Source organism: Hylaeus anthracinus, unplaced genomic scaffold (genome assembly GCF_026225885.1).
Source record: "Hylaeus anthracinus isolate JK02 unplaced genomic scaffold, UHH_iyHylAnth1.0_haploid 0, whole genome shotgun sequence".
NCBI classification, from domain to species: domain Eukaryota; kingdom Metazoa; phylum Arthropoda; class Insecta; order Hymenoptera; family Colletidae; genus Hylaeus; species Hylaeus anthracinus.
Window position 1 is genome coordinate 615,326 of NW_026533254.1, and position 16,411 is coordinate 631,736.

A 16,411-nucleotide genomic window follows, 5' to 3' on the forward strand; every position below is an offset into this window, starting at 1 on the left:
GAAACAATTTTTTGCTTAGCGAAAACGTTGTCCGATGCTACGTTGTTCGATATTCGTTAAGGAGATATTAACAAATAAACCAATCAGAGCGCTCGTATACCGTTGGAGCGTTCGCGGTAGCGTATGAGCGCGGCCGCCTAGCACGTAGTCTACGCCTACCGCGGCCGCTCCAACGGTATACGCGCGTTCTGATTGGTCCGGGGTTTTCTGTTAATAACTCCTTAACGAAGCCTCGGACAACATGTTCGCTAAGGAAAAAGTTGTTTCAAATCACCCCCCGAACCACGCCTTTCAAGGAGTTCCAACATTTTTGAGACATCCTCTATAATGATTAATATTTTATCAATTTTGCATTATTCTCGCGATTTATAAGTGCATCGACAATGTAAATATATCATCAACAAGAAAATCTGTTTGAGGCAAAAATTGAAGACTAGAATCTTCGCAAATTCATTCAACTTCTACGAGCATGCCTAAATACAAGGCTTTCCACGTACAATCTTGTATTGCAAAAAAATTATTTGTTATCAGCAAACATTCATGGAGTCGAAACGAATTGATAGCATTCCGAATACGCAGTATTAATACAGGTATTATTAGCCAGTATGAGTATATGTATACAAAATCATCACGTGTAGTCGACGAAATTTAGTTTTACCAAGTGATATAGCAATTATATATTGGGTATTCGAAAAAATTCGTGGCGTTTCTCAATCATTTGCATGATTTCATCGCATCGTTCTGTGATTTGTGACTGGACCACAGCATGACAAACAGCGCATCTTTGACACCAAAGTTTTAATAGAGCATTTTGTCCGTAAAAACCACAAATTTGTTCACAAGCCTGCGTAGGATTCTCGCCTTGATCGAACGACAAAACGCCACGAACTTTTTCGAATACCCATTATTATTAAAGAGGCGAAAGTATTTATACGCAGCGAGTAATCTCTGGAACTACTGAAGCGATTTTAACATTTTTTAAGGAATAGAAAGCTACGTTATCCCCGAGTATTTGAAAGATTCAGAGAAGAATGGAACATTAATAGTTATGAGTTGGCCACTTGAAAGTCCCGACTGAAATATTACTAAACATCCCTGAGATTATTTGGACAGAGCTCGAAGAAAAAGAGAGCCAGAAAATGTAGATCAACTACTTCAACTAATCTAACTTTGCACAGTATTCTGTAATACATAAAATTCATACAGCAGTCATTTTTAATTAGACTAAAATTACCTTGTCGTGGGAAAATATTAAGCTTTTCGTCACATGATTTATGTCTTGAGAGCGCTATGGATAACTCTCACCGTGTACGAAAGTCGTGTTCGTCGTGGTGTGACGATTGCACAAAAGTTTTCAAAACTTTTTTCTAGTCCACTTTCGTCCTGTCGCTCGCCGTGCTCGACATGCTCCGCTTACAGCCTCCTCACGCTATCGTCTCTTTTATTAATTTAGCTAGATAAAAAATGTATTAAAGCAATTTTCGTACTAAATTTTGATAGTGTAGTAAGTAAAAAAATAATTAAATAATTCGTCGATTTGCAAATATGCACCAATATTCATTTATTCATACCAATGACGAAATGATTTTTGTCGACGTCTACATTGAGTAAAAATTATTTTTACCTCAGTATTGTAGGGACGTGCATTAACATCTTTAGAGATATTGAATCAATATTATTGATACATATACGTATGCTTAATTAAATGTTCTAACTAATAAATAGACACGTGAAAATGTCAATGGGATACACAACAGTGACACGAAATTGATTAAACATTTACTTTTCTTATAAAGTCAGTGTAATAAGTATTCGTATAGGAATTAATTCAAAATAAAATTTCATATATTTATTTTACTTAATAAATTTTAGCGGATAAAATAATTAACCAACATTCCTACATATTTTTAGAGTAGAATTTGCGTGAGTTAAAGTTTATTATTTACACTGTTAACCTCTTATTTCTTTTCTTGTTGATTTTATTTTATATTGATTGCTGCACGGGTAGTTCTTACAATGACTATACTTTTTATTTATTCATGATGTATTTGGTAGTAATACATGCAGTATATGAACACGTATTCAATATATACATTGCATTGTTACATTAGGGAACAAAAATATGAAACATGTAGGACAAAATATCCATTAGAAAATTAATTATAGAATATGTGTAAAGTACACTTGATTAAAAACGTGACTTAGCGTCCAACAGTTTTAGTATTTTATAGGTATATTAACCCTTGGTATCAATAACCGCAGTTAATCGTCTTGGCATACTTCTACAGGTTTAAAAAAAGAAAAAAAAAACTTTGACCTTCAAAAAGTCGGTTAAGTTTAATTTTATCTCCACTCTCCTTACCAAATCTCCACCGATTCAAATGTGCAGAATCGCGTTATGGTAATCGTGATACATAATTTTGCAACACCCTGTCCCTTCACAATTTACTTTTCAATGATACTTTTGAACGTGACTATCTCAAAACAACTACCTAAAAATCGGTAATTTCTTTTTTCTATCGGCTTCGAAGATTTTCCATAGACGAAATTACTTTACGTATAATACGAAGAAAAGTTGTAATACGTGAACACTTCGTAAAATCGAGTTTCGTTTCCGAACAAGCTAGCGAAAGTGCCGGTGGAAGTTACTATTGTATCTGTATCGTTATTGTTCGACGAGTTTCTCAATAAAACATATATAGGTATCGGAATGCAAAAGCGGTGGAAGTTCGTTGCACTCAGAGCGTTGCCGGTGTTCGGGAGTAATAGACTTTTGACGCGGTGTGGCACGGCATGGCGTGGCGTTCAAATAGCGCCTGCGATAAATCGCAGCACCGATATCCCTTCATTGTCTGTAGATTAACGCGCTTTAAATACTTTCCGTTTTCCGTGGAGGTCCGCGTGATTTTTAGCGATAAATGACGCGAATAAATGACGCGAGTAACTGAACGCTCATTCATCTTATATACGGTCCAATTGTCTCTGATTTAAATACGTTGCGAAGGTGACGAGAAAGTGCGAGCGACAAGCTTATTCTTTATGTGTTCCATATAAAACATTTAAATTAAATGTTTAACTTCCCGATTTATAGGGAAGTTATTGTATTTGTCCCTAAAACGAAAAATCGATTTTTTAGCAGATTTCCATGTTTCAAGATCATTGGAGTAATTTCAGCCTATATTTAACAAATTGTTCGCGTATGGGTGAGCGCGCGCGCGCGTGTGTGTGTGTACGTATGTAAATAAATTTTTCGTTAACGTTTTCTAAAAAACTAATAGCGAGATCAAAATGATCGATGATGCAATCGATGTGTGTCAATCTAACTTAGAGCTGATTAAATTTTGTTCTAATTCGGTCCAATAGATTTTTAGTTTTTTTTAAGAAAACTTAACTCGATAACGCAATCTAAATCGGAGAATATAAATTTATGAGCGAATAATTAAACGGAAATAATATATATATACATATATTACTATTATTACATTTGTATGCATATGTATAACACATGTATACATACAGGGTGCTCCAAAAGTATGGAAACAGTGAAATATTTCCCAAATGGAACATTTGTGAGAAAAATGGTTTAGAGAAATGTTTTAGGGTTTCAAAAATTCTATTGAACGATCGTGTCCGTTTGACCTTCAAAGGACCGGTCAAAGTCACGTCAAGGTCAACATGATTTTTTTAATGGAACACCTCATTTTTTATCATGCACTGTGAAAGCTTGCTATGAAACCTTTTCAAAACACAAATTTAATTTTTCATTCGAAAGAAACATCATAAATTTACAATGGTACAAGGTTCGGAGCTACAAAATTCGATTATTAATTATTGTTTAAATTGATCCTTAAGAAATATTTGAGACATTTTCTCCGTGCGTCTCTGCTAATTTAAACCAGGGTTGCGCAAGTTTTAATGAGTTTGGTATCCGTTCTTTCGCAAGAAGAACGAAACTGTGACAGCTGTGAAACGTAAACGCCTCAGAGGTATCAAGGTGGTAAGAAACGAGTAAAGATTCGATAGACGAACTTTCAATCAATGTGACCGTCGCTGTGTGCTTCGATATCAGCGTTATTCGAATGTAAAGCTTGTTCTATTCGATAAAGTAACCTAAGGCAGAGTTCCAGTTGGTTGATGAAATAGTCGAGGTCATTTAAAAAATGCGTGTCTCAGCAACAAATGATCGATCGAAATTTATTTAAATTGTAAATGTGTATCGTGGTAAATAACGCAATATTTTTCTGTGATTTATTAATGTTCAAGTTGTAAACGTGTATCGTTGTAAATAACGCAATATTTTCCTGTGATTTATTAATGTTCAAGTTGTAAATGTGTATTGCAATATTGTAAATAATCAATATTTTCCTGTTTTTTTGTTGTTGCAGAACTTGAAGAATCAGATCATGACTACGAATCTATGGGTTGAACAGGTAAGCGATATTAATTTACCTTGTTTAAGAAACACGAGGCTGATATTGTTAAGAGAAGTGCTGAATTTTCTCTAACTTGCGGAAACAAATTAACCGTGATCAAATTCGAATCTTCTTGTTCTTCATACAATTATTATCTTCGAACAAACAATTGTTTATATCATTACTATAAGAAATACTACTGAAAGAACTTATGCAAGTATTTTTAACGTATATGTTAATATATGTAGTGGGTGTAGAGTCTGTTTATACAGCGATCAATTTCTCAAAAAACTTTTGTGTGTTATTGCGGTTTAGTAACTTCTTTTTTATAGTCAATGATAGATATAGTCCAAACAACAATTACTAGTTTATATAATTTGCGAGATTAACAAGATGATTCGAAAAATCGGCAGAAATATAGAAATGTAACGTTTTACACTTCTATGCTTTTTATAAAAAATTTGCAAATATTACCTACTTTTTCAGTCCTACAAGGCAGAACCCCTTCTTAATAAGTATACGTACGGTTCTTATGACGAACAATTTACAGTAGAGCTTGTAACATAAGCACATCGGTTCATTGGTTCGTAAAAATTACGGAACATCAAATTTCCAGTAAAGAAGTTTTGAAAAATGCTCTAATAGAGAAATGGAAGAAAATTCCACCCTGAATAACATCGAGATTAGTTAATTTAATTCCTAGAAGGGTTGCAGCAATTATATAATCAAAACGAAATCTCACGATTTAATTAGTAATTATTTATAAATTAATGTAAATTTCGTTCTTTTTTATGAAACTTTAAAAATTTAACAATCGTACGAATGTACTTATTGCTTCTATATTTCTATCGATTTATCGTTTTCCCTTGTTAATTTCGCAACTTATATAAATATCTAATATTTTTTTATACTGTAAGAATACTGTTTTAACAATATGTAGAATATAATTGATAATAAAAAAGAAGTTAATAAATTACAATTTCACATAGTTTTTTGTAAATTGATCAATGTACGAATACTTTCTACACCTACTGTATGTATCAAACTTTCGTATTAGTGATTCGATATATTCACTAAATATTACAAAATATCAGAATCATCTTCTGCCTGTGAGACGATGTTCTCTTTTAAACGATAACAGCTGGAGAGTTTAAAAAATTGACGATGGTATAACTCGTCCATGCAAAGTAACGTCTTTCTTCCTTTTTCGGTGTTATTCGTAGTACAGTTACCGCAAATTGCTTCACAGAGTAACATATATATTCGTCTAGCTATACGTATAACGTTGCGCTCTACGTGTTCGCTAGAAAGAATCGAAATAGAAAAGAACGAGCGGTGTGAGAGCAAGGCGCGGTAGAAAATGTAATTGAAGAATAATTAAGCGAGGCCAATTAACATCCTTAACCTCGCTCCGCGAGCAACTTGAGAAACGTCTTCAAAGATAAATCCCACTAAATTCTTCAGATGTACACATGTAATTTACGCTCCTGAAAATGCGAACATTCTCGTCTTTAAGAAGAAATTAACTTTCTTTGCTGAAAATTTATCTCTTCCGTGAGAAATGCTGCTGTGAATAGAAACTGACATTTCCGAATTCAACGGTTACTTCTGACATAGGGCGACTCAAGATCTCATTTTTATGAATTATTATTCTAAAGCATGGTAGTATAAACAAACGAAGAAAATATATAGTTACATAACATCAACAATTCCTATTTGTATGCTTGTAAATCAAGTTTCTCAGTTCGTTCCAAGTTTATCGTTTGAAAGAGCAAAGGAGGAATTTTCAATTTCCCTTTGAGTTATTCCATGTCAACTCGGACACATTTGGAGTGACATCTCAGATTTTGACGAAATTTGAAGGGTAGTCTTTAGTGATATTTGAACGTATCTCAAAGGATTTTGAAAAATTTGGAAAGTTGGAACGTATCTCAAAGTTTTGTGATACCATTTTTTTTAAAATATAGCTATTGAACTAGGTAATGGATGAAAATGATCTTTTACGTGATCATAGTGAAGATATGGAAGTATCAATTAAAAATGATTTCAGAACAAAAAAGGTTTTAGACTAAAATTGGAATTTTTGTACCTTTACTCAAGTTTTCCTAACTCCGGTATTTATCCATAGATTTTCTTCATCAAAAGATTGTTTTCTTCGTAAAAATGCGATCTGTACGTAAACAATAAGAAACTGGACATAATTTGACAATTTCTATTTTTCCATGGCGATGGAAGAAATATTCGTGTTCTATTTTAGCCGAAAAAATCAAAGTTTCTCATATACAGGGTGTCCCAAAACTCGGGGAGGAGCCGGAAATGGGGGGTAGCTGAGACGATTCTGAACAACAATTTCCTTTGCAAAAATGTCGGATGGGGCTTCGTTAAGGAGATATTAAGAGAAAACCCCGACCAATCAGAGCGCGCGTAGACCGTTGGAGCGACCGCGGTAGCGTAGGCTACGCGCTGGCGGCCGCGCTTGCACGCGAACAAGTGACTCGACGTGCATCAAAGCATCGACCTAGCGCGTAGCCTTCGCTACTGCGGCCGCTCCAACGGTCTACGCGCGCTCTGATTGGTCGGGGTTTTCGCTTAATATCTCCTTAACGAAGCCCCATCCGACATTTTTGCAAAGGATATTGTTGTTCAGAATCGTCACAGCTACCCCCCATTTCCGGCTCCTCCCCGAGTTTTTGGACACCCTGTATATATTGGCTCGTAACACTTAAACTATTGTATCGATTGGAAAATAATGTCAAAAGCAATTGTTGTAAATTCGATCACCTTTCAAATGGCGTCTTGCGCGACTCAATCGGACGTTTCTAACTCGAGATATGGCCTAAAATGTGAATGTATGTCAGAAAAAAATCGAAAAAAATTCAAAAATTTATATAAAAAAAAAAATGTATCTAAATACATAAGAAAAAAATGGTGGCATTGAATGTACATTGTTTTTTTTTTTATTTTGTTAACTAATGTTATTCATTGAAGGCAGTAAGTCTCCATATACTTATAAACAAGGGTGTACATGCAACGTTCATCTTGTTCCAAACAGTTCAGAATAATTAGAAAATACCTACCTACATACAATCAAACCACTCTCGCGTTTTCGTTTCTGTGATACAAATTGTCCCGCAACGTTTCACGACGTGCCTCAGCAATTTTCCTCCGTCTCTAACCAGAAATCCTCACCTAGAGGTGAAATCGCGATAAACACATCTCGTCAAGAGGGAGAAATGGATTTGTCGTTAGACAAGGATACATTACGTTGCCATACGGCAAACACTTGTACGGTCGGGTGCGGTGTTTGACTGAGAAGCGGGATCCGAAATCGAGAGAAGACAAAAGGTACAGAGAAGAGAGATACAGATCGTTACATCGAGTCGCATCCGTCTCTGTGTGTACTTATGAATGTACGTGCGCTGAAAGGTATTCCGGGTGCGTCTCCGAGAGACGCGCCATCCTTCAACGTCGAAAACACCCTCTTTAGCTTCCGACTAACCCTCCGTCTCGACCGTGTGCGACAACCTAACATGTACTATGTACAACTAGTTTGCCCACGGCTACTACTCGGCGCAACGAATACACGCGTTGCACGTGTAACAGGGAGTAATGGGGAAACTCGTTCATGCTCGCCATCACGATCGCGGTAGTCGGTGTTGAAGTGTTTTCTTCGTTTTTACAACTTCTTAAGTCGGTAACTGACTCGAAACAGAAAGGGTTTTACCCCTGATGTTGTTGCTTAACCAGTCGGCTCTGGCGTCCTCTTTTTATTGCGCGCACACTGGAGAAAGAGGAACATTGTTGAGCACTAAAAAAAGGGCTCAAGCCTTTTTTATATGAAATTTCAATTAACTCTTTGCACTCGAGGCCCTTTTTTCCTGGTATCTATTGCAGTGAATTCTAAGCTATCTAGATTTGAGAATAAGGTCACCATTATTTCACCGACAATCATTTTATTGACACTTCGAACTCCAAAGAAATGAAACGTAAAGAAACATTAGGTATTGTAGATTTTCTGCGTGAACCTTAATGGTGACTGGGAGTCATCTCTCGAATGCGAAAGGTTAAAGGATACCATATTTTTTCGCTGCTGAATCACCGGAGTCCTTTTTCAAATGCCACGAATGCTTCGGTGTTTATTTATTCATTAATTTAAAGAGAACTTTTTCACGCAGTTCGGATAACAGAACATTCGGATAAGAAGGATTCGGATATTTTGGGGGGGCTCTACTGTATTTATTACTCTTTACTGTATTTGCACGACATGCTCGAAATTGATTCCTTTTGTCCGTATTGTTACCTTTAAATTCCACGAAACTGCAGATATTTTCACATTTTTTTCTGGCAACACGGAGTATTTAACATAAATATTTCATATGCATTAAAAATACATTCTTTGAACAATATTTCCACCACTTTACACTGTACTTTCTGTTAAGAATTGCATTATTTCTTTTATTTTGTCTAATCTAGTCTTTTTTATGTTTGTAAATTGACATGCCCGGATGTCGGTCATGTTGTTCGTCTGTTTTCAGTTCGGGGTTTTCTGCGTATATGTCGGAGACACACGATGTCTGACACAAGTATTATGAATCAATGAAATAAATCACAATCTTTTTTTTTTTTTAATTTATTTATTTAATGTCGCATCAGCTTTTTAGCCATTAGCGATCACATTGCAATAGATTGTTACATCTTATGTCTTATTACATTGTATTTCACATACATCAGTTGGTTTTCTTCTATCTAACAATTTTAAACTACCTAAGACTAATTACATACTAAATATCTTTAATTATTTTGATTTTCTCAAGATAAGTTATTATTCATTTTACATGTTTTCTTACATTGAAACATTGTTTAATACCTACAGGAAGTTTTACTTGGGTTCTGATGTTTTCAGCAATTGGACATTCCAGCAAAATATGTTTAATGGATAATTCTGAATTACAATTTTCACATCGCGGTCTGTCAGATTTGGCTATTATGTACTGATGGGTTAATTTTGTGTGACCTATCCTTAGTTTTGTGAGAACAATTCGTTCCCTTCTTGAGAGGGAGAGCGCTGGGTTGTTCGAGTATACAGTGGGTGTAGAAAGTATTCGTACACCGATCAATTTCCAAAAAAACTATATAAAATTATAATTTATTAACTTATTTTTTATAAACAATGGCATTGCAAAAAAACTAGCTATTTATGTAAGTTGCGAAATTAACAAGAAAAAAACAATTAATCGATAGAAATGTTGAAGCAATAAGTATTCGCACAGCTGTTTAATGTTTAAAACTTCGTTAAAAAAAAAAAGAAATTTACATGAATTTACAAGTATATAATACTTCCTTCGTGGGATTTACTTTTGATTTTATAATTCTTGCAACTCTTCTAAGCGTTAAATTAACTAAAAGTACTTTACTGGAAATTTGATGTTTTTTAATTCGCACAGAGTAACACACTAATATGTTTACGTTACAAACTCTACTGTGAATGGTTCGTCATAAGAATCGTACAAATACTTATTGCTTCTATACTTTTACCCACTTTTCGCATTGTTTTGTTAATTTCGCAAATTATATTAACTAGTAAATGTTGTTTTGACTATATCTATCTTAGAGACTTCCGAGAGTATGTAAAATATCATTGATTATAAAAAAAAGAAGTTAAAAAACTACAATTTCACACAGAAGTTTTTTGGGAAATTGATCGATGTACGAATACATTCTACACTCACTGTACATATACATATTACCTCTTATTTCGTGTAATTTAGTTAGGTTCGGTGATGTCCACTCCTGATTCCATTTGTTAAGAACTTTTTTAGAAAGGTATTCTTGGGCGTCCTCTACTGGTGTTGGTATTTCTTCTTCATTATCACTCGTTATTGTATTGAATTGTAGTTGTAGTAAATTTGTTAAAAGATGAACCTTTTCGCACAGAATTACATTACGATTTTTATAAAGTTCGTACTGTAAATTGTTAATTAATGAATTGCAATTGTAAGGAAAATCACAATCTTCTGTTTGTTAATAGTAAGAATAATGTTAAGTGTAAATATAATTCATAATAAATCTTTAATTTTCTTTCTACACGTGGTCCATTTATTTTATAACACTTTGATTTATGTAATTTGTATCACTGTATATTTCATTTAAAGTATCGTTTATATCACTGTACTCGCGGCGTTCGAATGCCAACAGTAATACTATCTAATTATCACTTTTGCTAATAACTGTTAGTTTCTATGCAACTTTGTGAATATTTTATCTGTATATCGTGAAAAACGTTCTTTTTAATGCCATCTTAGCTTTGAACTAACTTGACATTTAATGAAATTGCGAATTGCTCGAAAATGATATTGACTATTGAAACTCCTCGTAAAGGTTTATTACCGATCCTCGACGCGGAGGGCTGATGTTGAATAAGGATGAATAAAATCTCCGTGAGCCGTGAGCCGCTCAATAGTGAATGTAGGAGGAAAATAATCGACGAAATCTGATGGACTGCAAGTCAGCAGAGTATTCTGCACCGCTTTAAGTGCAATCGACCGTACAGTCGAAATTAATTGATAACATTCCGAATACGTATTATTAATATAGGTATTATTAGCCAGTATGAGTAATATGTATAGAAAATGATTACGTGTAGTCGACGAAATTTAGTTTTACCAAGTAATATAACAATTATACAGGGTGTCCCAGCCTAAGTGATACGGAGCTCTAACTCTAAAACTATCGGTCGAATGAAAAATTTCAAATATGGAAACTGCATGGTAAAATGGGGCTCATGTTTCAGCGAGAAGGAATTTTTGTTAACTTTGTTATTTAACGAAACTAGACCATCATATCTCGTTAATATATAATAATTAAAATATTGACAAATTTCGCACGATTAATGTCTCGAATGAATACTTATTCTGAACCGTAATTGTTATTAATGTTTAATCGAAAACTGAATGATAGTGTATGTATCACAAATGTTTAATTATGTCGGAGATATTAAGTTTTAATTGTTCCAATGAATAGATATTAAAATATAGAAAAATATCTCGCGATTACTTATTTAAATTTTATTCTCAACTTGTTATATTCGGAAATATTACTTTCTCGAAAAACATTGGTATAATAATCTTTAAAATGCATTAAATATATACATCTCCGAATTAATTAAATATTTACAATGTATATAGTAACATTTAGTCTTCGATTAAATATTAATAAGAATTACGGGTCAGAATAAGTATTCATCGAACACAGTAATCGTAAGAAATTTGTCTATATCGTTATATCTGTTAGCTAGAACAACTAAAAATTAATTTCTGCCAATAGTTACATTAATTATTAACAATGTTTGTTTAAGAAATGACCGAGAATATGGCAGGAGTAGATGCTTTTTCTACAAATGTTCAAAATCATTTCTTGCCAATTTAAGAAGACCTTTCTAAAGATGAGCTATCAGAAAGATGTTTAGGCGGATTTACGCAACCATTTGGCGTCTTGTAACAAAACAACTTCATAGTGACTCAGAAACTGTTGAAATCGTCTCCTATCTAACCGCTGCAATCTTTAATGAAGTATATTATTCCATATTAAAAATAATGGAAACGATGGGCATCGTGATTGGACACGAATGTAAAATATTTATGCAGATTCCCGTAACAAGAAACGGCTGCAAAGCGCGGAGCGTCGTACTAAAGCGAGAACAATAAAAAAGCTCGAACTGCCAGAAAAATGGAAAAAACGAGACAACGGAACCATTTTGAGAAAGTGGAAGGCTTATTTTATGTTCACGGAATAGAAGATTAAATGTTCGTATCGATTTTTCAACTGTAGGTACCGTAAAAATTGGCCAAAAACTTTAAGCGAGATTATCTTGAAACTACGGTTTTCAAAACGGTGCCTAGGATAGCGTAAAAACTAATCAACCAATCAACTTCACACAAGGTTTAATCAATTCAATATAAATTTCTCCTAGAGTTATACCAATAATTTAAATTGTATTGTTTATTTAACGACCTTCTTAGTGGTAACATGTAATCGATTTTTGTGTCAAAAAATTCATTTTTTTTTTCAAAACGCTAAGATTTTTTCAATTCTTCGTGTTTTCTTTTAAAAACTGCTATAACCCCAGCATAAACCATCTAACTTAAAGAAAACTTTTCATGTTTAGTTATTTCATGTATTTTAATGTTTAGTTTTCTCTGTTTTATGGATGCCTCTTCATATGTGAAGAAAGATTATTTGAAAACAAATTCATGAAAATGACCTATTTTTAAAGTTGTTACACCGGAATCCTCCTTAAGTATGAGATTGTGATGTCTTAAATGAGCTTATAAAACTTGAAGTGGATTGGTTCAATTGTTTTTGAGAAATCTTGTTCACCGATTTGGGAAATGTAGTTTCCCAACATAGTTACAACATAGTACATAGTTAAAAAAAATGCCATTTTTTCAAAATTTCGTAAGTAGTCCTTGCTCAAACCCTTAAGACACCTTGGAATGTTAAGTAGTAGAGATCGACGCTAACGATCCAAGCCGTGGAGATTTAACCACAGTGCCAGTTTCTACGAATTTCGAAGAAAACAACAAGCACGCTGTTCGTCGAGTTCTCGATCTGCTTCGTCTCCTTTAATCTTCGAGAGTGCGGGTTCTTATGTGGCAGCACCTCGCGTGCTCGTCACTAGAGGGGACAATAACCGACACCTTTCCCGCAAGTAAATCATTTTTTACCCCTTTCGCGATCGATGACATTTTCGCCATAGCCAACCTACAACTACAGTGCGATTTTCGAGTATCCGAACAACTTGTTACAATTCGCGTAAAATAATTTAAACCAGAATTTATTATACAAAAATATTGCATTCAATATTCTCTGTGAATCATTAGGTGTTAAAGAATATCATAAAGAACAAAAGTTCTTGGTATTGAATTTTATAGTTTCGATATATTATTTCGATTATATATAACTTAAAATTAAATTTGTTAAATTAAATGGAATACATATATTCTTAATATAACGTAATGTAACAATTAATTTAACTTAAAATTAAATCTGTCAATATAAATCGAATATATATATTCGATATATTATTTCGATTATATACATATAACTAGACTGCGGATCTTTATGTAAAATAAAATCTTTGCGAACGTCCCTATAAAAATTGAACCTAAATAGGAATTTATTTTATTCTGCAAATATTTTAACATGAACTTTACTTTCAATCTTTGTTACATTCTTGCATATTGTTTGAATTTTGTAGTTTCTTGCACATTTAAATTTTCTATAAATGCATAAAGATCCGCAACCTATATATAACTTAAAATTAAATCTGTCAAATTAAATTTGTCTTTACTCGAACTGATCTCTCTGTAGGGATCTGTTTCTGTAGAGTTTCAAGATTTTTGAAATAATAAAGACAGTAATACGTTGTACCTTCTTTTTTCTAAGGAAAACATTAAGTTATATGTCTGAAAGGGACCGTCATACAATGATACAAAAATTAGGAGATGATTTTGTGCTCATCTTATAGAGCACCCTTCAAAAAGTAATGTATGAAAGCCTTTGCTAATGTAACGCCTACTATCGGATTCTCGAGGCGCCAAAGTGGTCGCGAGCTTTAGAGAGCCCATCGCTAGGAGATCAGTATACGCACACCACTACACAGTCACATTACATGAAAATGACCTACTAGTTATGAGAAAAAAATATACATGTATGTACAGGGTGTAACAAAATGTTTTGTCATGGCTTCACCAGCTGATTCTACAGCTTTTAATCGGTAAAGATCTTTAAAAATAAATTGCCGCAAAGTCGACCTTGGTGGAAAAATTCAAGATCACATTTTTTGGTATGATATCGTATAGTACCCACTCGGTCGAATAAATGACTTAAAGGCGCCACATGTCGCAAATGAATCCTGTACTTGGAAAACGAGGTTATTCTATGTTTATTGTCGATTCTCTCACTATTTTTTTATCTTACTCTAATTTTTAGTTTATTAGAATTTATCGTCGAGCCTCTACTTCTGTCATCGTCTTTTTTTTTTTCGAATTCTGCCAAGTAATACTCACTAGGGTACATACAGTCAGTGTAAAAAGTATTCGTACAGCACCCCATTTAAAATAAATGCATCTTGTACGAATACTTATTACACTGACTGTGCGTCAAACAGTATTGTATTCTCGAGGATCAAATAATGACTAAATTCTGTTTACAATATGTTTTCGTTAGATTATCGGGGAAACATACCGCGAAGGTCCTGTATCGAGCTACACATGAATTTCTTCGTTGGTCTCCCTTCCGCGTCCGTCTCCATAGACGGAGAAATTAATCTTCTGGAAAGCTTTAATTGCGTTTAGTTTCATTGACAACTTAAACTCTTCGAAGCCGCCTGAAAGCTCTGATACGTTTCCTGAAACGTGTAGATGCATCTGCGGTCGACAGGTGGTGAAATCGATTGCTCGAAAAGGTTTCTGCCGTGGAGATTCACAACCACATATCGATAACTGCGTCCCTTTTAGAGACCAGTCGATACATCGGAAATAAATTGATAACAATAGTGGGCCACCGATGGCCTTTCTATCTATGGACACGTCATGACTCCCCTTCTACTATATACATCCATTTCCTTTTCCACTGGTATCAGTTACGTCTCTTTGTCCGACTGACTGCTTGCTTTTCTCTTTCTCTGCCAACCTCTCACCGCGTTCCTTTTTCTCTTTCGACGTGGCTATCTCGCCGAATCTCGCTTCAGTTCTTGGTTTTGAACCTTCGTGTCCCTTCGGTTTCGACGTTCGCTAGTCGATTCTCTACGTCTGTATCGAATACCAATGTTCCCTGACTGGTAGGCAATATCGCGCGAAGGTTGACCAATAACCACCCATGTTTATTTTTTCCTTGGGTCGAAGTCTAGGTATCTAAATAAATCAATACCTGCTCCGAATGGTACGAATGATGTACCGTAGGGAGCTAGGAAGAATATTAACGGGAGGAATTCGGGTCGGAGTGACCAACTGTGGGATTGTCACGGTTCTGCGCGTGCGTATCTTTCATCGTAGCATGTTATGCTACGTAGGCGAGATGCTGTAAAGCGAGTGGTGCGTGGCACAAGGGATTCAAGAGGACTGATATTTATTTATGAGGGCTAGCTGGGACGATTCTGAATTACAATTTCCTTTGCAAAAATGTCGCATGGTACTTAGTTTTTGTATTATTAAGGAAGAACCACCGACCAATCACAGCGCCTGAATAGCACGCGCACAGCCGCGAGAAGATAGGTTCGAGCCAGGATTGGTTGGCTACGCCAAGTCGCGGCAGGGGCGTATCCGGCTGAGTGCGCGCTACTCGGGCGCTGATTGGTCCGTGATTTTCGTTAATAATTCAAAAACCAAGCACCATACGACATTTTTGCAAAGGAAATTGTAGTTCAGAATCGTCTCAGCTACCTCCAATTCTGGTTCTTACACTAATTTTGGGAGTGCCTTGTATATTTTGTTGTAAATATAAATTTATCACGATGCCGTATAGGAAAACACTTTTCAAACTACGTACTTTATAACTGACTTTATTTCTCTGTTATTCTCTTTTGTTCTCTGTGTTCGGTATTCTTTTGTGTTCTTCTGAATTCTTCTGCCGTTGCTCGGCATTTCGCCTGTTTATAAACACTCTCTCCCTCTCTCTCATCCGCACTCGTCTCATTCGCTCAACTTCACATTCATTCATTGCGCGGCTAATTTAAACAGCCTACAATTTTCTTATCAAAATGCTTCGTTGACTACTTTGTTTCTTAACTTTTGTCAGTAAGTGTAGCTTCCTTGTGCTCTTACACTGCAAGGAATTGAAAAAGTATAAATCACTCGAGAAAATTCTCGAAGAAATATTATGACAATACCATTGTTATATTCAATATCGCAATACATAAGCTACTTTAACTGACTGTCCTGCTAAATTAACCCGACGCAAGATCTAATCAAACTCATATTTATTTAACGTACTGAAATATG

General features: G+C 34.8%; 1 protein-coding gene across 5 annotated transcripts in view; it reads left to right on the top strand.

Annotated features, from left to right (window-relative positions):
* The window catches only part of LOC128891076 (acetylcholine receptor subunit alpha-like), a 271,049-nt gene that overhangs the window by 42,238 nt on the left and 212,400 nt on the right, over positions 1-16,411 (top strand). For all 5 annotated transcript variants that reach the window (XM_054150303.1, XM_054150644.1, XM_054150382.1 and 2 more), the window contains exon 3: positions 4,386-4,430. In XM_054150303.1, the coding sequence (XP_054006278.1) occupies positions 4,386-4,430 (45 nt within the window). The remainder of the gene's footprint in view (positions 1-4,385; positions 4,431-16,411) is intronic.